The 23,617-nt window shown below is 39.3% G+C and overlaps 2 protein-coding genes across 2 annotated transcripts in view; both read right to left on the reverse strand.

Moving 5' to 3' along the window:
• The window catches only part of SNX24 (sorting nexin 24), a 171,382-nt gene extending 166,451 nt beyond the window's left edge, over positions 1-4,931 (reverse strand). Inside the window, exon 1 of the mRNA XM_052643813.1 lies at positions 4,862-4,931. Coding sequence (XP_052499773.1) covers positions 4,862-4,921 — 60 coding nt within the window. The 5' untranslated portion in view covers positions 4,922-4,931. The remainder of the gene's footprint in view (positions 1-4,861) is intronic.
• A 15,944-nt stretch (positions 4,932-20,875) lies between these two features.
• Positions 20,876-23,617, reverse strand: part of SNX2 (sorting nexin 2) — a 61,437-nt gene continuing 58,695 nt past the window's right edge. Inside the window, exons 14-16 of the mRNA XM_052643212.1 lie at positions 22,962-23,042; positions 22,767-22,838; positions 20,876-21,249 (exon numbers count right to left, since the gene is read on the reverse strand). Coding sequence (XP_052499172.1) covers positions 21,199-21,249; positions 22,767-22,838; positions 22,962-23,042 — 204 coding nt within the window. The 3' untranslated portion in view covers positions 20,876-21,198. The remainder of the gene's footprint in view (positions 21,250-22,766; positions 22,839-22,961; positions 23,043-23,617) is intronic.

Below are 23,617 nucleotides of genomic sequence, written 5' to 3' on the forward strand. Positions count from 1 at the left end.
CCTGAACAGTCTTTCTAGTTTTCTTTAGTTTTTCTGTCTCTCTCTTTAGTCGCTAAGTCATGTCTGACTCTTGCAACCCCATGGACTATAGCCCGCCAGGCTCCTCTGTCCATGGGATTCTCCAGGCAAGAATACTGGAGTGGGTTGCCATTTCCTTCTCCAGGGGATCTTCCCAACCAAGGAATTGAACCCAGGTATCCTACAATGCAGGCAGATTCTTTAACAACTGAGCTATGAGGAAAGTCCATTTTGTTTTTACTAACCATGTATCTGAAAACAGAAAATATCAATACTAGCCTATAGGATGGGCACCCAGGACCTGCTTACTCTCATGTCCAATGGACTGTGCTCCATCCTGTCCTGGAAAGGGCAGAGAGTAGCATCCAGCGCTTTGCTCCTTGTAAAGCGTCTACTCTTTTTTCTCTTCTGCCTCACACCCCTGGGTTTCCTTGTTGCTCTGGCTCCTGTGCTGAGAAGGGCTTTACCTTCAGTCCTGCCTCCTTCCTCACTTTTACATGCTTTTCCTGAGAAGAGCATCAACATATATGGTTTTTTCCATCTTTGATGCTAAAAGACCCCCTGGAGCCATATTTCTAGCCTTGACCTCTCTATGTATCCTGAATTCCAGAACAAAATAGCTTCATCTGCCACAAAAAGGCCCAACAGGCCCCCAAATGAAACTGACTGCGTGCCAGTTCTTTTCTGGTCCCTGGCAACCCTGTTCGCAGGAGTCACCCTGATGCCTCACATCTAGTCACCAGACCCTGGGGATTCCTGTAAGACCCACCCCCTTCCCTGCCCAGTCGCCTTAGTTCAGCCCTCATCCTCTTCTTCTTGGTCATTTTGCAAGCATCTCCTCCATGATTAATGCTCCAGGGTCATCCTTCTAAATGCAAATCTAGTCATGTTACTTCCTTCCTTAAAACTCCAGCGACGTCCCATGGTCTGAAGCTGAAGTCCAGACCCCTTTACGGTTCTCAAGGCTAGCGAGCTGGTCTCTCCACACCTCTCTCCATCAGGAATCACTCGGCACCAGCCCGGTACAACTCGAGAAGCTGTTTCACACCTCAGGATCACTGAAGCCCAGTGACTTCTCTCTACTGACCTTCTTCTATCAGAAGACTCAATCATTCACTATTTATAGTGAATTTTCACTATGGATAAACCCTGAACAATATGCATGAGCCCAGGACAACATGGATAAGCATAGGAGACTGACATTCTCCTAGCCTCAAGGAGCTTATGACTAGAATAGGAACAGATATTAAATAAAGGCACAGTGGAGGGTGGGGGGTGGGGTGGGAAGGGTTGACTTGCATTTTGTTACAATATCCTTTTCTGCGTCTTTGTAAACTGCAATGATGTAGAAGTGTTCTTTCTATTGTTGCTTTTGTTTGTCTATTTTGTTTTGGTGAATCTGGGAGTTTAAAATGTCTTTCCCCTCCTCACTGGGTGAAGAAATTTTGCCCTGCACTTCCTCTTTTTAGAATTCACAATCCCAGCAAAAACCTCACCAGATTTCAAAAGTCAGCATTCCTGAGCACCCTTCCCCCACCGCCAGCACACCATCCTAAGGCAGAGCAGAACTGCCCAGTTCCTTCTCTTCCTCAAGACTCCAGCTGACATTAGCACCCTAACTCTTCCCCACCTGGCCCCTGCAGGATGGGCTGAGAGTCCCCAAGGAAGGAACAAGATCCTTCCACTATTCAGTTCCCCACCTAACGCACACAGTGCAGGCCCACAGTAAATGTTTAAATAATCAAAGGGCAAACATTCACTCTTTAAAGGTAAATTACTTTGTACACAGAGCATAACTTTGCATATGTTTTTTTGAATAACAGGGCTTGAGCAATACTGATAAAAACTTAAGAGGGCCAGAAGTACCCCTTCTATTTAAGGTTCTACAGAAATCCTAGTAGCTTGCATAAAAAGGCATGTATAGGGATGTCTTATTTCAACATATTTGACATAGTTGCTAAAAAATTAGAAGCAAATGTCAACGGCCATCAGCAGAGATCTCTGTAAACAAATTATGGTACATTCCTTCCGTGAAATATTCCTTTGCTATCACTAAGAAAGATACAATCCCGTCCATATTGGGACCGAAAGATATCCATAAGTTATATGATGACAGCTATAGTGAAATCTTGCTATTTATTCTAAAAAGGAAAAAAACATGTTTTCATAGCATAGGGGGGAAAGTCTCTAAGAAATTACCCCTATGCCTTATCTCTGAGGGCATGGGACAAGAAGCAAGGAGAGAAAATCATCCTCTACTTAAAATGTCCTACCACTGAATTTGTTAGATTGCAAATTAATATTTCTTAAATTTAAAGCACAGTCACTAAAGTAAAAATGTAACTTTTATAGTAAAATATATGTTATTTGGAGACTTCCCAAGTGGCACTAGTAGTAAAGAGCCTGCTATGCCAATGCAGGAGACTTAAGAGAGTCTGGTTCAATCCCTGGGTTGGGAAGCAATGCAAACCCACTCCAGTATTCTTGTCTGGAGAATCCCATGGATAGAGGAGCCTGGAGGGTTACAGTCCATGGGGTCGCAAGGAATTGGACACGACTGAAGCAACCTAGCATGCACGCCACATACATGATTTTACCTAGGAAAATGAGATTATAACTGAGATTAAACTTTTAAACTCTGGGTTTTTTGTAAGAAGGTGCTAACTTCCTAGCATCCAGAATAGAGACCCACAGCAGGCACTCCAGTTAATACCTGCTGAATGAATAAACTGCCTAGCAATTACGAAACGGTTATGCCAAGGATACAAAGTATCTGCTTCACAAACTCACAAAGGAAAAAAAATCACTTGCAGAAGTAACAAACTGCTACTAACCTAAATACATTAGGATTGTTTTTTTGAAAGTGAAGTGAAAGTGAAGTCGCTCAGTCATGTCCAACTCTTTGTGACCCCATGGACTGTAGCCAGCAGATTCCTCCATCCATGGGATTTCCAGGCAAGAATACTGGAGTGGTTTGCCATTGCCTTCTCCAGGAGATCTTCCCCACCCAGGGACTGAACCCTGGTCTCCAGCAATGCAGGCAGATGCTTTACCATCTGAGCCACCAGGGAAGTCATCGTTTCAGTAAACTTTTAAAAAGCACACAAGCTCTCCTTAGAGAAGCAAGCTTCTAACCACCAAGTTTACCAAGACAAAGGTGCCTTCCAAATCAGTTTAATCCACAACCTGGCGTCTGGCACATGGCTGGCCATAACACCAGTAAAAAAAGAAACACAAAAACTTGGGTTAAAAACACAGATCCTCTAATGGAAGAAAATCAATCATTCTGATTCACTTAAGTGCTTATTTGAGAAGGTAGTTAACTTTTAGCCTTGACTACTGAGACCAAGGGCTGTGACAAGCAGCCTTTTTATCTCCAAATCCTTAAAGAATGCCCTAAAGATGGAAGGCCTCCCGTGACTGTTGATGCTGACTGGGGCTGATGGGACAGGTGAGACACCCAAAGAATGAAAGACAACCAAGGGTTTAGGCCTAAGGAAAAAGCCTAAATAGGTTCACATTCAAATTCATTCCCCCTTCGCTTTTAAAATATGATATGGTATATTTTTAATCAAATTCATAATTTATTTGTTTATATAGATAAGGGCCACGGAGCTCAGCTCTCCCTTGGTTGAAGTCTCCCCATCCCCCCACCAAGGGAAGGGACTTTGAGAACTTGTTTTGGGGGTACATGGACCCAGCAGTCTACTAATTCTAGAAACCCACATACTTCTTGGATTTTCTTTTTTCAATCACTACTCTTAATTCTAAAAATCCCTTTGAGAAGGTGATTTAATCCTCTTCATGAAAAAACAAGGGTCCAAATAAGCTGTGACCAAAACCCAACAATCTTCAGAGAAGACAGAGATTAAAATACTGCTCTGCCAAATTAATGCAACTGGAGTTTAGCGAGTGAATTAGAAGTGAATAAAATAAAAATCCTTCAGAGTGCTCTACGCAAGTCCCTCCAAAGCCTACCAACTCTAAATGGAAATAAAATTGTCCAAGGTCAGGCATGTCCAGGGTGAGGCATTTCCCCCTCTAGCAATGACCGTCTAGATGAAGATGTCTAAGTTCACCGGGAAATCAGCTGTTCCCATACGAAACTTATCACCCAGAGGCTCCAGGCATGGTCCCTGCCCTCCCCGCCACTCCTCCACTAGTGAAAGCGGGGACCCTGTTTCTCATTTCTGAGACCGCAGTCCCCCTAGGTATAGAACAGGTGCTCAGTGAGTACCTGACTTTGCCATTCCAAGGCACTGCAGAACTAGAAACAGCAAACAAACAAAACTTTGGAATTCATCTAAAAGCAACTCATGTGTTCACTTCGGCGAATAAATTCTACAGATGATTATTTTTCTTAATGAGCCTGTTTTCCATCTGAATGAATCCCTGCCGAACTTGGAAACCAACAGCATCAGCCCGCGGCAAAAGCCACTTGTCTGGACGGAGCGGGCAGCTGAGCCAGAACCAGTGCAGTCCATCCCGGGCTCCAGGGGGCGGGCGGCGGGGAGAACCGCAAGCGCCGCGTCCGAGGACTCGACTCCCGGCGCTGCAGCCCGGAGGCCGGGAGCGGGGCTGGGAGGGGGAAGGGACCAAACCGGGGCGCCCCGGGAGCCCGCCGCCGCCGCCGCGCCAGGGAGGGGGCGCCCGTTTCCTAGACAACCGCGCCCGGGCGCAGCCGTCCCAATGGGCCGGGGGAGGGGAGGGGAGAGGAGGGAGAGGAGCGAAGGAATCCCCCCGCCACACACGCACACAACCCCGCGCAGGGGCGGCGGCGGCCGGGGGCAGCGCCCGGGCTCGGCAGCCGCAGGTCCGGCTCGCGGGCCCTGTCCGGACCTACCGTGTACCCCCGCTCCAGGTCACTCTCCTCGTAGCGAAAGGACGGGATGTAGACCTCCATGGTCGCGCCGGCCGGCCGGCGGAGGGCGAGGAGGGGCGGGCTCACGGCCGCGGCCGCCGCCCCGCCCCCGGCCCGGCCGCCCCGCCCCCTTCCCCGAGCCGGCGGGAGCGGGAGACCGCGCGGCTCCGGCCCGGCTCCGCCGCCGCCCGCCGCTCCCAGGGCGGCCTGGGGCTCTCTCCCGGCGCCTGGGTTCCAGGCCCGAAGGGCCGCGGAGATCAGCTGGGCCCGGAGGAGGCGGGGCCTGGAAACCTGTGAGTCTGCAGAAAAGGGGTGTGCGCGCCACCGCGCCGGGGACAGGGCCGCACCCAGGCGCTCCCTGCCCTGGAGGCTCGAGCAGGCACTGGATTTGCAGTTTGCAAAACGCCACCCGTAACAGATCGCAAGACAAGGAACAGAAAAGCATGGAGCTTCTGGATTTTGTTTTGGTTGGTTGAGTTTTCGCGTTAACTCTCGGTTGGCATGAACAGCAGCGAACCCTGCACTACTTTTACCAAGACTTTACTGTTCCCCTTCGGTGCCAGGGTCAGCGTCTAGTTCTGAGTTAGCCGTCGAACCACAGAATTCAGCGTCTAGTTCTGTTAGCCGTCGAACCACAGAATACAGAGGCCGAAAACGGGCTGCTCACGGAGACAAACATTCCGACTTCTTGCCCCAGTTCTAAAATGCTGTCGGTATAGAGTTTCTTAACTATAAGAGAAAACAGAAGAAAAAGAAAAAAAGAAAGGCAAGGGCTGGAATGTGCCCCTCGGGCCAGAAGCTAATTACCTGAAAGTACCTGAAAGATAAAAGTGCTCCAGTTGAGCAATGTGGTTATCAGGATACCTTTGCAAACCACGAGTTTCTTTCTTAGGTTAGAGCAGGGAGCAGAATAGAAACTTGAAGGTGAGTTGTCCAAAGAGCTTCTTGGGCTGCAGGTAAATGGCTGCGCCTAGTTTGCTCTTGAGGCCAGGGGGGCCTTTCAGCTTGAAACTCCTCTTAAGTTTGTGATGAGACCTTAGTCATGGAAAGGAGGACTAATCAGGCCTTTTGCTTTAAGAACTTGTCTGATGTGGACCGTAACCTCAGGTGAAGCCCTCACCCACCGACTTGCAGCTCCAGGTTGTGTCTGCCCCTCAGAACCCCATAGGCTCGGCCCTGTGAAGACTAGCCCTCCTCTTTTCTTCCAATGGCCAGCACCTCCAGATGTGACCAAATAGCTCTGTGGGCTCCATGTGGCCCAGGTTCAGAGCCCACCTTGCAGGCTCCCCTTAGCCTCTGTGACTGTGTCACACTGTATTGTGCCATGTACTTACCTGCCTCACCTCCTAGATTCTAGAGAAAATATTTAAACAAAAAAAAATTTTTTATCCCCTTCTAGGTATATTGATAGATACATTTTTCTTCAAAGTTTTATATAAGCATTTAAATGCTCATCTTTACAAAACCAATGGGATATAGCAGTTACCACATGGGATGTTATTACATCCCATGTCTCATTTAAGCTTCGTGTGAGGAAGTGTTATGTACAGTAGGACTTTAAAGGACTAAGAAGTAGTATTCCTGTTTTTATTTTAAAATAATGGCTACTGATGATAGCAGGCTCCACCCCCAGAAACAATTTCAAGATTGGTTGAAACAGGTTATTAAGGTCTCAAGGTATAATGTATAATGTAAATGAGGATTGTGTAATCATAAAATCCTTGTGCTATAGATTGCTGATGAAACTTTTAATATGATTTTTATGTGATCCTTTCACAACAACCTGCTAGTAGCCTGGCATATGTATTTCTGTCTGGTGGCAGAGCTCACCTATTCACCTTTGAATTTAAGAGTCAGAAATGTACGGGTCCAAGAAGTTCTGACAAATGGTCCAAATGGATTTTCCCTTTTTCTTTTTTGCTGTATTCTACTAATAGCTGTGTATAATTTAATTTTACCTTGCTGAAAATATATACAGGTTCTCAGGTATGTTCTTGAGGGACTAAAAGCTCAGCTGTAACTGTTATTTCAATTATTTCAGATGGCATAATTAAAGCTCAGAGAAGATAAATAACTATGAAGTTGAAAGTGAAAGTCGCTCAGTTGTGTCCAACTCTGTGACCCCATGGACTGTAGCTCACCAGGCTCCTCTGTTCATGGCATTCTCCAGGCAAGAATACTGGAGTGGGTAGCCATTCCTTTCTCCAGGGGATCTTCCCAGCCCAGGAGTTGAACCCAGTGGATTCTTTACCATCTAAGCCACCAGGGAAGCCCAAGAATACTGGAGTGGGTAGACTATCCCTTCTCCAGAGGATCTTCCTGACCCAGGAATTGAACTGGGGTCTCCTGCATTGCAGGTGGATTCTTTACCAGCTGAGCTAATTATTATTCTAGCTAATAATTAGAAGAGGTAAGTTTCTAATCAAGTTCTGTGGGTTAATCACTATAAAGGAAAGAAGAGAATAGCACTGAAGTAAGAGAACATGGCAATGTATTATCCTGATGTTCTTATATATCTTCTCTACACTCCGACAGGTCATCTAAGTAGTATCTCCTCACAACATTAATAAATATACATGGCAAATACTGTATAAGAAGTTGTACACTTAATATCTGTTCATAAAAGCAAAAACATTACATAAGAATATGGACTTCCCTGGTAGTCCAGTGGTTAGGGCTCTGCACTTCCACTGCAGGGGTGGGGGGAGGGTGGGGGAGGAGAGGGGAAAAAGAAGAAAGAGAGAAAAAAATTCTGCTGGAATCAGATGAAATCCATGCACTGAAAATACAACACCTAGTATTGAGTAGATAAATATTTCAGCGTATTTAATGATAAACTGCTTTAAATACCAACTTACAAGTCCTGACCAATATCTATCTAAAATATATTACTTATTCAACATTCTACTCTAAGACTAGCATATCATGACCAAACAAGATTTATTCCAGAAATATAAAGACAGTTAAACATTAGAAAATCTGTTGATATCTATCTCAACATTGTCAGATTAGAAAAGAACAAAGATAAATGAGTATGCCAGTAAGTTCTGAAGCAAGATTAATAAATCAGTACACCTCTTCCTAATAATTCTTAACAGCCTAGAAACAGCAAAAAAGAAAAAACCAAAACCAGCTTTAATTTGATAAAAGTACCACAACCCTACAGGAAATATCCCATTAAACATCACAGGAGGAAGCATAAGAATAGTTTTAATAACTTAACCACAATTATTGTTTGACATTTTGCTGGAGGCCCCACTCAATACAATAAGAAAAGCAAAATAAACAGGTACAGACACTGGATTGGAATATATAAAACTAAGGTTATTTGTAGATGAAACTATCTACATACAAAAAACAGAATCAACTAAAAATTTGTTAGAATAAAAGTTTCATAAGGTGCCAGAGAGTAAATCATCACATAGGAATCAGTAGATTTCATAGACAGTAACTTGCTTACATATACCAACATTAACCGATCCAAAAATAACAGGGAAAAACCAAACAACTTCATGAATAACAATATTAAAAACTTACAAATTTCTAAAGATAAAATTTAAGAAACAAGCAAGATTTTTATGAAGAAAACTAAAAACCTATGCAAGGACACAAAAGCAAGTTTGAAAATAGTTGCATCACATTTCTGAATGAGAAGAATCAATAGTTTGTTGCTTTATTTGGGTAAGTTTTCACCAAAACAATTTACAGAGCTAATACAATCAAATAACCAACATGCTAAGAAAAGGGACAAGCTTGTTTGAAAAATGAATAGCCAGGGCAGGTTTGAACAAAAAAAGGAAAGAAAGAATGAGAGGATAAGTTAATTTGTAGGACATCAAAACATATTATAAAGTCATGGTATTTAAACCAGTATGATTCCAGAGCAAAATTAGACAAATGACGAAGGGCAGCTAAAATTAGACACCTGCAAAGGGAACCAAATAGCTCAGAAATAGATTCCTTAATATATAGGAACATAATACGAAACAACAATGGTATTTCAAAGCTATGAGGGTAAAAAAGAAAAAAAGCTATTCAATAAATAGCTGAGTACTTATATAGTTTTAATAAATATTTAAATATTAAAGTTTTAGTAAATGTTAAAAATAGTATAAATAAATGGTGTAATGAAAGTTTATGAATAACTGGCTCTCCACCTGAAAGAAAAGTAAAATTTATTTTTAAAATGAATTCCACGTGTAGTAAAAAAGCTCTGTGGAAAAACAGAACTGTAAAACACCTCAAGGTAGACAAAACCTTCTTACAAAAACCAAAACAAAGACTTTGGGGGAAAGATTATACTATATAAGGCTAAATAAGGATTTTAAATTAATGTAAAACAAAGACCATTAAGTTAAAAAATGTTCAATAAACTGAAAAGATAGTTGCAACATGTATAACAAAGGATTAGTGTACATTTTATGTGTAAAGAATATAGAATTTTTCTTAATAGCACTATAAAAAATGAACACAGTATGAACAGGGAATTTCCAGAAGAATGCAAGCAGACAAAAAAAAAAAACTGTATAAATGATCTATTATCGAGTAACAAGTTATCCCCAAATTTTAGCTTCTTAAAGCAAGAAGTACTTATAGAGTTTCTGTTGGTCCAGGAATCTGGGAGCAGTTTAAGAGGCAGACAAGACGTATACCCAGGCTACAGTCATCTCAAGAGTCTACCAGGCTGCAGGAGCCATTGACAAAGTGGTTCACTCACAGGCCTTGAAAGTTAATGTTAATTGTTGGCAGGAGGCCTCAGCTCCTGGCCACTCAGACCTCTCCCTAGAGACGGAGGCTTCCTCCAAAGCAAAAAATCTGAAAGAGCTCAGAGTGAAGACTACATCTACACTAAGAATTTACACTCCGTCATTTCTGCAATATCCTGCTGCTTACAAAGGTTAGCCTATTCAGTGTAGGAGGGACTATATAGTGGCTTGAGTCTCAGGTGGCAAGAATTAATTGGGGCTCTCGTGGAGGTTAGCTGCTATGTAACTGTGAGCAGAGAAAAGAATTCCATCATGTTATGGATTAAAATATTTTGGTGTGCTTACACTATGAATATTATGTTGCACTTAAAAAAAAAAAACTGTTAGGATTTCTGGGTTAAGATAACGAATTGAACATACATAATGAACTTCACTGCTTCTTCTAGCCACAGTAAAATGAAAAGGAATTTCTCCTTAAAAACAATAAATAAATAAAGATAGGAAAAGCAGAAGAGAGAACAACAAAAAGATTTTTATAAACTAGAAAGGAGATGAATGAGAAGCAATCATTCTGGTAAACAAGAAAAAGCCAAATTTAAGCCAGCAGTGAGAAAGCGGAAAATCAACCTGATTTACACAGGACGATACCCAAAAGGCTCAGTGAGAGGGGACAGAGAAGATACACCTCATCTAGAATGGGAGATAGGCTGGCTAGAAGGAAGACCGAGTGAAAGTTGAGTGGGAAAATCCTTCAGTCCCCTCTTCCACATTGGCATAATTCCAGAGGATATTTCCTGGAGAGAGAGAGAGAGTAAAAAAGAGAGTCTTTACCTTGGAAAATGACTTGCCCACCTGAGGGCATGGGAACTTTCATCAAAAAATAGTTGAGGCCTAGGGGCACGTGATCATACACATGTTGAATGATGAGTATTAAAACCTCATAGAGGCTGACAGCTATACCTTTACCTTCCAGGCAAGAAAGTAGAAGGTTATCTCTGGGAGATCTGATGAGCCCAAGAGAAGGAAACTCTAGAAACACCAACATTGGAAATTCCCTACAAACAGCCCAGTGAGGTCACTCTTCAGTGATTTTCAGATTTGATAGGTGTGGCCAACATGGCAGAGTAGGAAGAACTTGAGCTCAGCTCCTCCCACAGGCACACAAAAAACTAAGACTATTTACAAGCAACTATTGATGAGACTTCCCTGGTGGCTCAGACGGTTAAGCATCTGTCTACAATGCAGGAGACCTGGGTTCGATCCCTGGGTCGGGAAGATCCCCTGGAGAAGGAAATGGCAATCCGCTCCAGTACTATTGCCTGGAAAATCCCATGGACAGAGGAGCCTGGTAGGCTACAGTCCATGGGGTCGCAAACGGTTGGACATGACTGAGCGACTTCACTTTCACTTTCAATTGATGAGACTGATCTGAAGACTAGTGGAAAAGACCTTATACCACTAAAAGTATAAAGACAGACCCACAATGAGACCTTGTAGAGGGGCCAGAGTGTTGCTTCAGTCAAGACCCACATTCCTGGAGTAGGCAACAACACAAATGGAAGGATCATCACAACTGGAGAGGTTCTCCCCTAGGAGTGAGGGGTGCAAGCCCCACGCCGGGCTTCCCAGCCTGGAGGTCCTACAGTGGGAAGACAGGTACTCAGAACATCTGGCTACGAAGGCCAATGGGGCTTGCGTACAGGAGCCATAGGGCTGTGGGAAACACAGACCCTCCTTAAAGGGCACATGCACGTTCTCACACGCTCCAAGTCCCAGCACAGAGGTAACGATCTGAAAGGAGGCTTAGACACTCCTCCTAATCTTGGAGGACCTGATACACAGTACCAGGAGGCAACTGGTACTCCCCCTGAGAACACAGATACTGGCAGTAGCCATTCCGGGGAGCTCGTTTCTACTACGGGAGCACTGATGCTGGCAGGCACGATTTTGGAATCCTCCCTCTAGCCTACCAACACCAGGGGCTTAACCCCCACAAGGAGCAGGTCAACACCAGTCCTAAGCAGTCGGCCCCACTGGGACACAGCCCTACCCATCAACAGGCTGGTGGCCTTCATATGAGGCGGGACCTGATAGCCAGCTAGATTGGATGCTTAAACTTACACCCAATCTATAAAACATATGACAAAACATACAGTTTTTGTCAATTATACCTCAAGAAACCTGGAAAAATGTTTTTCTTTAAGTTTGACAGAGCTTCCATCAGCTTCAGTTCCCACTGCTAACCTTGAGAAGACATCCAAAAATTAACAAATATCTGAGGAAAGCAGCTAACATGCAAGAGAGATAAAAACAGAAAATTAATTTTGAGGAAACAGGAACAAGGAGGAAAAAAGAAACTTTAAAACTATCACTAATATTCTCAGAGAGATACAGGAAGGCATTGCATCTGTGAAACAAGCAGCAGCTACTTAAATCCAATTAGAAAATGAGGGTAAACTCAGAGAGTAGAACAAAATAACAGACGCAAAATAAGAAAATAAACATCATCAGTTGAGAACATCCAATATCCAAATAATGAAAGAGAAGAGAGAATATAGAAGGGAGAAAATCATGAGTGAAATAACTCAAAAAAATGCCCAGAACTGAATTTCGTGTTTCCAGATTGAAAGCACTCACACAGGACGAAAACAGATGCATACTACAGCAAATCTGTATGAGATTTAGAACACTGAAGGAAAAAAATGACATCTTACATTCTGGAAAGGCATAGGGGTGAAGGGAAAATGCATATACAAAAGATCTGAAAGCAGAATGGGTTTGGAATTCTCAATAGCAACACTGCAAGGTTATAGAGAAGGAAGCAATGTCCAACATATGACCACTTAAGTTCTTAAGGACGAAGGCAAAATAAAGTCTCAAAAGTTAAGTTTCTATGCATCACTTTCAAGAACTGTACATCTACCCAAATGAAGGAATAAATCAAGAAAGAGGAAAATGTGGGTTATAGACAATAGGAAGCCAGGGGGAGAAGCGAAAGGAATCTTTAGGATCCTCTGTACAACAGGCAAAGAGAGACAACCAGTCCAGACCAGAGCAGTCTGACTCAAGAGGAGGACACTGTGAGAGCTGCTTTCCTAATACTTTCTGCCATATCTTCTTTTTAACCGAGGAAACCACTGGAGAACATACTATTCCAACACAAGGGAATAAATCAAGAAGGAAGAAAGCATGAAACTCAGGATATAGGGAATGGATCCCAAGAGAAAGGTACAGGCAATTCCAAAGTTCAGGGCAAATCCAGAGGTACAACATGCTCGGAGAGCACCAGTTCCGAGAAAACCGAAATCCTCAGGAGAGCAAGCCCTAGGGAAGGCAGTTGGAATGGCTGAATTACTTGATCCGAGTGGTCCTGTCGGAAATGTACTGTAGGAAGACAAGGAAAAAACTGGCAATAGATTAAAAAAAAGAAAAAGAAAAAGCACCAGCCAAATGAAAAAAAAAAAAAATTAAGGTATGTTCTACCTCAAGAAAAACAAAAAAACCCAGTAAAGTCATTGAAGGAAAGAAAGTCTAAGAAACCATTACAACCAAGAGTAACAGAAGAAGACATGACAACTAAATGTAATGTGGTATCTTGCATGAAATCTTAGAAAAAGGACATTAGGCAAAAACAAAGGCAATCTGAATAAACTATGGTCTCCAATTAATAATGGGCCTCTCAGGTGGCTCAGGGGTAAAGAATCTGCCTGCCAATGCAAGAGATGGGTTCTTATCCCCGGGTTGGGAAGATTCCCCGGAGGAAATGTAACCCACTCCAGTATTCTTGCCTGGAAAATCCAATGGACTGAGGAGACTGGCGGGATGCAGGCCATGGGGTCTCAGAGTTGGACATGACAGCATGCATAGATGCTAGTTCATAGTAATATAACTATATTGGTTCATTAATTGTAACAAATGTACTACACTAACACGTTAATAATGAGAAGCAAGGTATACAGGATATAACTCTATGTGTACTACCTAAAGGTTTTTATATAATTCTAGTATTGTTCTAAAAAGTTTTTTTTTAAGCCAATCACAATTAAATATCCTAAAACTTTCAGCAGTGAACAATATTTGTAAGGTGTTAAAACTGAAAATACTGAATACTGATTTAACCAAAAACTTTAACTACACTGGAAGTGGGAGATGAGTGTATGAAGCAGATGGATGGTAGCATAAAACTCTCATTTGCCATAAAAAAGATGTGGCTGATGTCTAAAATTGATGATTCAAATGAAAGCAGGATGTGCATTCTACTTAGAAATGTGAAGGCATTTAAATGGCAGAAGAAACAGCGTAGAAAGAGGTTATCGTTGAGGAAAAGCACCAGGGAAATCGTGGTTTGTGGGGCAGGAAACCATTGTGTTTTATTAGTGTTTCTGATGCTAGTTTCTGACGCTAGTTTTCAGACTATGTACATGGACTGATTTGATGAGATAGACATTAACTTAAAAATCAAAAGACTTAAGTCAGTTTTTATCTGCTGACATGCAACAAGCTTTCAATACTTCAGCAAACCAAAAAGTAAATTTGAAGAACCCACAGAAATAACCTTTGCCACACTACGAGCTCTATGCATTGCAGTAAGAGCTCTGTGCAGCTGTCATATTGAAGTTATTCTTTTAAAAAGGTGGTAATACATTAACGTCATTTCTTAAACCAGGTTTCCTCCTTTGACTGCTTTCTTGACTCCCGTTTCCTCTTACCAGAAAAATTTTTCTTTCACCTTATCATAGCTACATTCCCCAACCTGTGCCTGTCACCTCATTTACCTTCATCTTTTTGATCTTTTAAATCATTCAAAATCCCTCCCCCTTGGCTTTCTTACATACACCAACAATCCCTAATCTTGAATAAATCAAACTTTGTCTTGCTTTCTCATGGCTGAAAAAAATGGATACTTTGGTTGACTCTAAGCTCATGATTTCCAAACTTATTTGAAAGTGGGTACTCATCCATAGCTCTGACTCTTCTCGATTTCTGTTTTCTAGACATCTACCACTTTCCTGTGGCTCCCCATTTTCTTTGGCTTTTCTGCTGGTATTCCCTGATGATGGTTTAATTTTCTATTTCACTGAGAAAATAAAAGCATTCAGGCATTATTTCCAAATAATGGAAATGCCTTTTCCCTTCCTTTTTGTTCAGAGGAAGAAACTCCCTTTTTCTTTTTTCTGAGGCTTTTTGCACTTACCTGACTTATTCACCTCCATTCTTCCCTTAGATGTTACTTGTATGTGATATTTTGTCCTCAGCAGGCTGAGTCACATTTGTTCTCTGAGAAGGCATTCATTAATAATCATGGTTTTAAGGAACAGAGCATGTTCACATTCTAACTTGATGACACAACATCTAGTCCTGACTTATGTTTTCATGTATTTTCATCTTGTATGCCCAAAGATACATCAAAAACGTGGTGGGTGGGGTGGTGGGTGGGAGAGGGATGGACTGGGAGCTTGAGGTTAGCAGATGCAAACTATTACATGCAGAATGGATAAACACAGCCCTACTGCAACTACAGCACAGGGAACTCGATCACTATCCTGTGATAAACTATGATGGAAACAATATAACATGCCCAGAACTCTCTCATACTATGTTATTCAAAGCAGAAGTATCCTAAGTCATCAAAGCCAGAAATCAGGGCATCCTTCTAGACAACCTTCTTGTTCTTCCCGGATAATCAATCCATTATTTCCGTGCCTGACACAGCAGAGACTGAACAAATACCACGAGTGAATGAATGAGTGGCGCTGGCCTCTTCTTGCCATCCCATCTCCCTTTTGGCTATCACTGCAGTGTCATGCCCTCACCACCAGTTGTGTGATTACTGTTCCAACAATTGCTGTCAAGATCTTTTTATTCTCCCTTTTCTCCATTGATTACTACTTCCCTTAATCTACAACATATTCAAGGTTCTTCTATGTGTTTCTGTGTGGAAACAAACTTTCCCTAAGCAACTGCCCCATCTCTCTCTCACCCTTCATTTGTCCCCAAGCTTCTTTCGAAGTCTCTAGTTTCCTGACAAGATTGATTTAACTATAGCATCTTTGTAGTGGGGGTAGATCTAAGCTTTTGCTGGCTGAAAAATAAACAAACGGGATTTTGTTTGCAAGTCTTATTCCCCTCCATCCCTGATCCCCAGCCTCAGGGCTCTAAGAGCAGATCTTAGGGACAGATTGTTCTGAGAAGGACCCCGTGGGTAAGCCCATTTAGATCCTAGTTAAGCGTACACCATTGTTTTAAAGAAGCAGTAGACTGGTAAAATAATCAAAATGCAGGTCATTTTGTTCAGACGGAGATAAAATATTCAGTAAACATTTATTGGATGCCTAACAGCTAATACTTATTAAGTACATGCTATTGCTGAGAAAGTCACATCAATTATCTTAATCCCCTGAAGGAGCACCTGAACAGGTACTATTATTACTTTCCACTTTACGAATACGGAAACTCTAAGTTTTAGAGAAAAATAACTTTCTCTAAGTCAATGATATAGATTCTTGAGCCAGGGTTCAAACAGGCAGACTGGATGCATAACTGTATTTTTCATCACCCCAGTACACCCCTTTGATTGTACCATACTAGGTTCTAGAAGAAATAACAAGAACATAGTCGTTCCTCAAGAAGCACACAGACTACTCAAAGTAGAAAGACTGCTATAATGCAAGGTAAACATCAGTAAACACAATCTGAAAGGTGCAAAACGTCACCAGAGTCCTGCTAAGAGATCCAGAAGTTCTTTGCTTCCTTCTAGTTAGAAAACTAAAAAGGATATATGGAGGATGTGGACTTCATAAAAGACTGAACAGGATTTAACGAGTTGCTGGTAAAGGGGAAAAAGTTAAACAAGGCAACATCAACAACACTGACCCATAAAAGGATAGCGCATTCTCACAAGACAGGGGCATCATTTGATTCAAGCAAAAGGTGGGTGAAAGCACGGAGTAAGATCAAGACAGGAAAAGTGGTTTGAAACCAGGTTCTGGATAATTTGGACTTTATCAAGGTCACAAGATCTTGTGAGGAGAAAGAGAAGAAATGCGAAGGGAACAGATTTTAGAACTAGAATCAACTCAAATTGGTCTTGGCAAAAAAAAAATCTCAGCTATGTAAATGAAAACATAAGCATTTTGTGTCTCAGTTGCAAGAAGGTAAGAAGCACTTTAAACTGAAATTTGGCAGCAAAGGTTGGTTAAAAAGCCTCCTCTCATGCATGCACATGCACGTTCACGTACACACACAAGTCCACACACACTTATACACACATACACGGAGAACCACCTGAAACAGGATCTAGGAAATAAATATAGGCTAAAATCAAGATAGCTCAAGACTTGATTATGGAAGCAACAAGAAGGCAATTTATTGTTCAGTTTTGTTAGATTCTGTCTGACTTTAGTTTTATTAAACAGTTACATATATAAATTTAAAATAGAATTTTTTTCCTCAAAGCAGTCCCTTAAATCAGTTTAATCCCATTAACTGATGCTAATAAAAAAAAAATTTCTGTGTATTAACAAGCGGGTAGCTTCACCTTAATTGTCTTTAATTACAAAGTTTCCATTTGACTCAGTTTATTAAGAAAAATACTTAAAATTATTCAGTTTCTTGAGAATTAAAGTATGTGACAAGAGCAAGGAAGATGAGGATTTTTAATTTCTTCATGTGCATTAAAAGATCAGATAGCAAGCCACAATTTTCCTGTTTTGTACCATCTTCTATTCTTAGCCACTTCTGAAGTAACAGTTTGAACAAATAAATTCTCTGTATACCAAAGGACTATCTAGAATTCTGTTTATGATTAGAAGAAGAATCGCTAATGTATCTCTTTCCATACATTTTCAAGGAAGAATGTTTATCTTCAACAGACTTAAGAAAAATCAGTTCAGTATAATGATCTAGATTCTGGGTTTGCTTATCTGTAAAATAAGGAAGTTGTACTAGAGTCTCTGATTTTCCATCAGGAAAGAAAGTGCTACCACTTGTTGAATGGTACGAGTGCTCACTACTTGCAAAGCGCTGTGCCACAAAGTCTTATACCCTGTACCTTGCACCAACAAGTCCCTTTTATTTAGCTTTTAACACGTCACTGGATTTGGAGTGGTAAACAAAAAAAATCGCTGTTGGACGTCACTCTCCTTTTCCAGTTCCACGCAATTATCTAAATCTGAACTGTCCAGAGTCACAGCCACTAGCCACATGTGACAAGCGATCACTTAACATGTGGCTAGTCTGAATGCATATACAATCACAGTGTGAAATACACAGGGGATATCGAACACTTAGTACAAAAAACAGACTGTAAAACATCACAGTAATTTTTAATATACTGGATTGCATGCTAAAATATTTCAGAGCTACTCAGTTAAAAATTAACTTTACCTGTTTAATTTACTCTTAAAATATGGGTATAGAAAACTGAAAATTATTGTGGCTCACATTGTATTTTTATTGGTCTGTAACACTAAGGACCTCGTCCACAGATCACCGTGACCTCTCCTCATGGCCTTGACTACAAAGGTGGAGTAATCAACAATTTCGATACCACTCCTGCTGTAATTTCCCTCTTCTTGCTATTTGGGTCTGGCCAATCGTTTATCTTCATTATTACTTGAAACCATATCCTTCACTGTGAGGATTAGAAATGAAACCTGTTTGATTCTGGATTTTACTCTTTTTTTCAATACTCTGAAACAGATAGTATCACAGATATGATAACATATACATTTCCTGCCAGTGGATATAGAAATGTGTCCAAATATCTCAAATCAGTGACTGCACTTCCTTTTCGAAGCTGTTGCCATTCCCTCCTACCAGCGACCTTCCTTCCTCTAAAACAGGGTGACGTTTGCTCCTTCTATCTATAGTCCAGAGTCTTGTTAGTCACATGACTGCCCGTGCAGGGAGCCGTAACAAGAAAGTGAAGGAGACATCTGGCTTTGTAACTAGTCACATGCTATAGGATAGAAAAACGAAAATCTCTGTAACTTCCTTAGACATCAAGAAGTATGTTTGTTAAAGGATTATAATCTTCCCTTTTTATTCATCTGATTTCCCTCCTTTAAAGAAACCTGATTTGTTAAGAGACTTATTTTATATTTAAAAGCCACTTATGAAACAATCTACACAAGAAATTGGTAAAACTTCGCTATATCTGAATAATAAAAAGGTTAAAGAGTAGCCAACAAGAAACAAGGGTATGAGATTAATATAAATATAAATATATGTATAAAAAAGAAGATGGATAGTTGGAATTACTCATCAAAAATACAATAAAAAACTCATGTTTTAGAAATTATATTTTTATACACATTTATTTTGCTTTAGCCTTGCTTTTACGTTATTAATAGAAGGTGATTTTGATTAGAATTTGACTCTCTAACAGAATGATATTTATGCTAAAGCTTGGTAAACAGCATATTTTGAAGCAGGAAGGCACTTTAGGAATCAGTTTTATACCCTTGTCTTATAGATGGGTCCCACAGCTACTGAGTGATTAAAGACTGAACAGTACGTATGCTGACTCCAAGTTCAGTTTGTTCCGCTGTATTATGCTGCTTTAGTCCTTCTTTATCTTTTATCCGGTTAAAGAAAAAAAAATTAAACTCCCATGTTTATAACCAAAAAATTGTTATTATATTAATGCTCTTGCTCTTCTATTTACTTGGAATCAAAGTATTTTAGTAAGAGGAATAAGAGATGTGAAGACTGAAGGCTAAAGATGAATGTAGTGCTGAAGAAATTAAATCCTGTATCAGAGGCTCATATAATTTATTTGAAATTTCCAACACTCTCTTTATCTTTTAATAAAAAGACTGTTAAGGGGAATAAGATCTGGAATGGACTCAGGTCTGTTACTTTCTTCAGCTCAAGTCTGAAAATATTGATTATTTTATTTGGTGGTCCTGATGGTTGTTATAAATGTATCACAGCAGAACTGAAGATTTCTGCTTGAATAACTAAGTTACTATCCTATGCGTAAACTGAATCTTTGGAAGTAACAAAACTATACACCTAATACTAAAACATCATTATAGTGAAGCTGTTCCCAGTAAGCCTGTATTTTGCTCAATATTAACGAGACAACAAGATAGGATCTGATATATATTAATATGAATTACTAATTTCTTAAAAGTATCTAAGTCACCTCCAAGAGAAGCAACAACGGAAGACTGTACTATTTCTGATTCAGTTTCTCCTTGTTCTTAAGATGGCAAATATTATTTTGCATCGTCCAGGATTTTTTTTTTCTGTTCAATTCATCAAGTCTTTATTATAAACCTATAAGTGTCAGGTATTCTTCTAGGTTCTAGGATTATAAATATGAACAATACCTACAAGAGGCTACAAACTTCAACTAAAATAAGTGGAAGCAAACATCGCCTGAGGATACTCTGCTATGTTAACTGTGTTCAGTAAGCTGTTAGAAAAGACTCAGTTACACATACATCTTACTCTTCCAGAAGGGAGATACAATTGTTAAGCCTGAGAAGAGGAGCATCTTAAAGAAAAGTCTGATGCTAGTCACAACTTAAATTTTCATCAACATTAAGGATTATATAACTGCCATGTAAACATGATACAGCAATAGGTGAGATGGTTGCCAAAGACAAATTTCACTTTACTTCAAATTTTCTTTGTACTAACATTGGCTATCCATCAAATCACTGGCTATTTTAGCACAGCACTTTTCTCTGTCAACGATGACCACAGATGATCTTTTAGCTTAAAACAAAAAACAAAGGCAAGGTAAGGAATAAATTAAATATACACAAAGTCTTAGACTTTGAAGGTAATAGAAGATGAGCAAAATCCATAGGACCTGTAACAGAAACAGATAAATATTTTTTTAATTGTTAAATTGGGCACTTATAACAGGAAAGGATAAAAAACAAGCAAAGACAACTATTTACTCCTCTACTCAAGACAAAAGCATTCCCCAAAGGTAAACCAAGAGATAAATGTTCTTTGGTTTATGATGATTTTGCATAAACAAAACTTAATTAACCTTCACTTAGTGACTTAATAATGAAAGAGTTCAGCTTTTTTGGTCAATTAAAAAATTAATGATCATAGCATCACCTAAATACATCTAAAAGAAAAAGTTTCTTTGTATTAAAATGCTTTCAAAAGATCTCGAATATGTTTACATACCCAAATAATTTGTTACTAATACTTCACAAGGAATATCATTTTATTACTGTAATCACAAAATCATAATTTCTGTACAGGAATGTATAAGTGAACATTAATCAATGCATTGAAAATTCACTTCATAAAGAGGGTGAACACACTACAGAACATACTGTAAAGAAAAAATATTGTAAAATTTTCTGACCTCGCAGTGCACTTTTTAGTGCAAGTATTTAAGACACAATAGTGTTCAATTCAGCAAAGTATTGCAGAATCTCATGCCACAGTCCACTTAATTCAAAGAGGGTCAGGACATGCAGCTTGTAATAAAATGTCAGAATATATATTTATAAAAAACCACATGTAATTCATAAAATATATAGTGGTTTATTTAGATGGTTTTTAATGATTTCACTATGGAATTCTGCATAACTGGAACAAGCATCCAAGATCTTCTTAACAGGAATAATCTTCTTGCTAGGCAATGGCTTTGGCCTCAGGTAGGAATGCCTCCCAGTATTTTATCAGCTGTGGATGATAATAAAAGATATTCTTAGAACCTGTCATATACATTTCATCAAGCATTAAAAAAATCTAGCTAATAATAAATAACATTTACTTAAGTCTGATTCTTAAAGGGACCACCTAAATTCCCTTATACAGCTTGTCAATATAATTAGCTTATAAATTACTTAAAAATATTAACTATTCATGGCTAATTTCAATTTCTGTAATAAAAAACACAACTTAAAAAATACCTAAAAATTTAAGATTAATTTATGCAAAATTGTATATATAAAAAGCTTTGCTAGTGTAAACTACATAAGATTACCTTAAATAATAAAACTGCAATGAGCTTTTCCAGTATAAAGTGATAACATCTCCTCATTCAGAGAATATTCACATTTTATGTTATTGCCAGCCCAAAAGAGTGATAAAGAAGGAAGAAAAGAAAACATCCAAGCAAGATGCGAAAAAGAGACTGGAAAGAATTAGCTGTCGGTCTTTCCTGGATAGTCCAGAAAATAGTACAGATTGACATAAAAAGTAACATTAAGTTTAAAACAATTCTTTTAAAGATAAGCTCATATAACCTAATTTTTCCATTTCAAAAATCTGATTTTATGAACTAAGCACTTAAAATATTAAAAAAAAATTGAGGATACAATTTATCACCAAATTTAAAAATTTAATCTATTATATAGTTTTAAAAGAACTGGGGGAAGAAATCCTTCTGTTCAAGATATTAAATAATTTGATATATTACTCAAAGTTACATTAAAATACACACGGGAAAAAATCTCTATTATCTTGTTACAGACTTTTCTTTACTATAACAAAAACCCATGTTTTTCTCTATTTAAGGAGACAAATGCCACTTGTGGTATACAATCAACATGAAACCCACACAAACTAAAGCAAAAATCAAAACAATATTCTTTAAAAAACCTTCAAAACTTAGTTTTTAGTATAAGTTCTAGCTGGTATGAAAGAGAACTTACTATAGGAATGTATTTAAACATCTGTGATCAATAGAGAAATAAAACTGGGAAGACAGAGAAAAAAGGAAAAATAGTACAGCATGTTTCTCAAAAGTCTAAAATTGAGAAACCTGTCTCTCTCCTAGGAGTTAGGAGTAGAGGCAATAAGAACTTCAAAGTGAAAGTGTTAAGTTGCTCAGTCATGTCCCACTCTCTGTGACCCCATGGTCTGTCCATGGAATCCTCCAGGCAACAATACTGGAGTGGACTGCCATTTCCTTCTCCAGGGGATCTTCCCGACTCAGGAATCGAACCTGGATCTTCTGCATTGCAGAGTGTTTACCACCTGAGCTACCAAGGAAGCCCCACAAAGGACTTGAGGATTTACAGTTACTTTTACTATACCATTTTATTTTCCCTTTGCTAGCTTTGTTTTTTTCTACTCCATTTATTGCTTCTCAAGTTTAAAAGCTCATTTCATTGGTTATCATCTTTAAAATAAAAAAGTATATCAAAAACAAGTTCTACAAGTCTTTAAGTTATAAAGAAAAAAAATTACCTTACCTGTTGTTGTGTTTGTACTAATGATTCTAAGTACTTGATAATAACAGTTTTAAAATCTTTCACTCGTTCTTTCTGTTGAAATATAATAAATGGGGAAAAAAGCTCCATTAGTACAAAACTAAATTTGATTTCACCACAGTATCACAGCAAAATGTGACCACATTGTTAAGAAAAGTGTAAAATTATTATACTTGCCTCAAATCTTCCTACTTCTTTTCGAATTGTTTTAGAGATCTGTTCAAAATCTCTTTCTCCTTGTTGTACTTTTGCCTCCCACTGACAAAAACAAAAGGTAAAAATTTTTAAATCTTGCCTGGGAAGAATCATTAGAACTAGCTGTCATGACCACTCATTTAATTTATAACACAATGCCTAAAAATCCTGAAAGCTCACCAATGGCAAGACCCAGTTTGGCATCACTCTAACTTGTATCTAACTTTCCAGTGGAAGTGCATTATCAGCTTAATTTCCATTAATATTTTACTGTCAGATATACTCAAGATCAGGATATTATAGTGCTTAATGAATTAGAGTTTCCACATCTTAATTTAGATGAAAAGATTTCGAACATAAAGTTCACCATCAAATAATTCAGCAGTGCTAAGAGTATAATCTTCTCATTTCTTCATACAACTTCAGATTATTTCAAAATATATCAATAATATTTGCCTAATTTCAAGAATACATGTTCATCACAGTTTATATGCCCATGGAAATAATTAGAAAAATTATATGACATACATTTAGAAAACATTTTTGTAATGGTGTAATGTCCAGATTAAAAAAAAAAAATTATGCAATTGTGGTCTACTGAAGAGCTATTAGTAAACATTAAACTCACTATAGAAACA

The sequence above is a fragment of the Budorcas taxicolor genome, chromosome 7 (genome assembly GCF_023091745.1).
Source record: "Budorcas taxicolor isolate Tak-1 chromosome 7, Takin1.1, whole genome shotgun sequence".
Classification (NCBI taxonomy): domain Eukaryota; kingdom Metazoa; phylum Chordata; class Mammalia; order Artiodactyla; family Bovidae; genus Budorcas; species Budorcas taxicolor.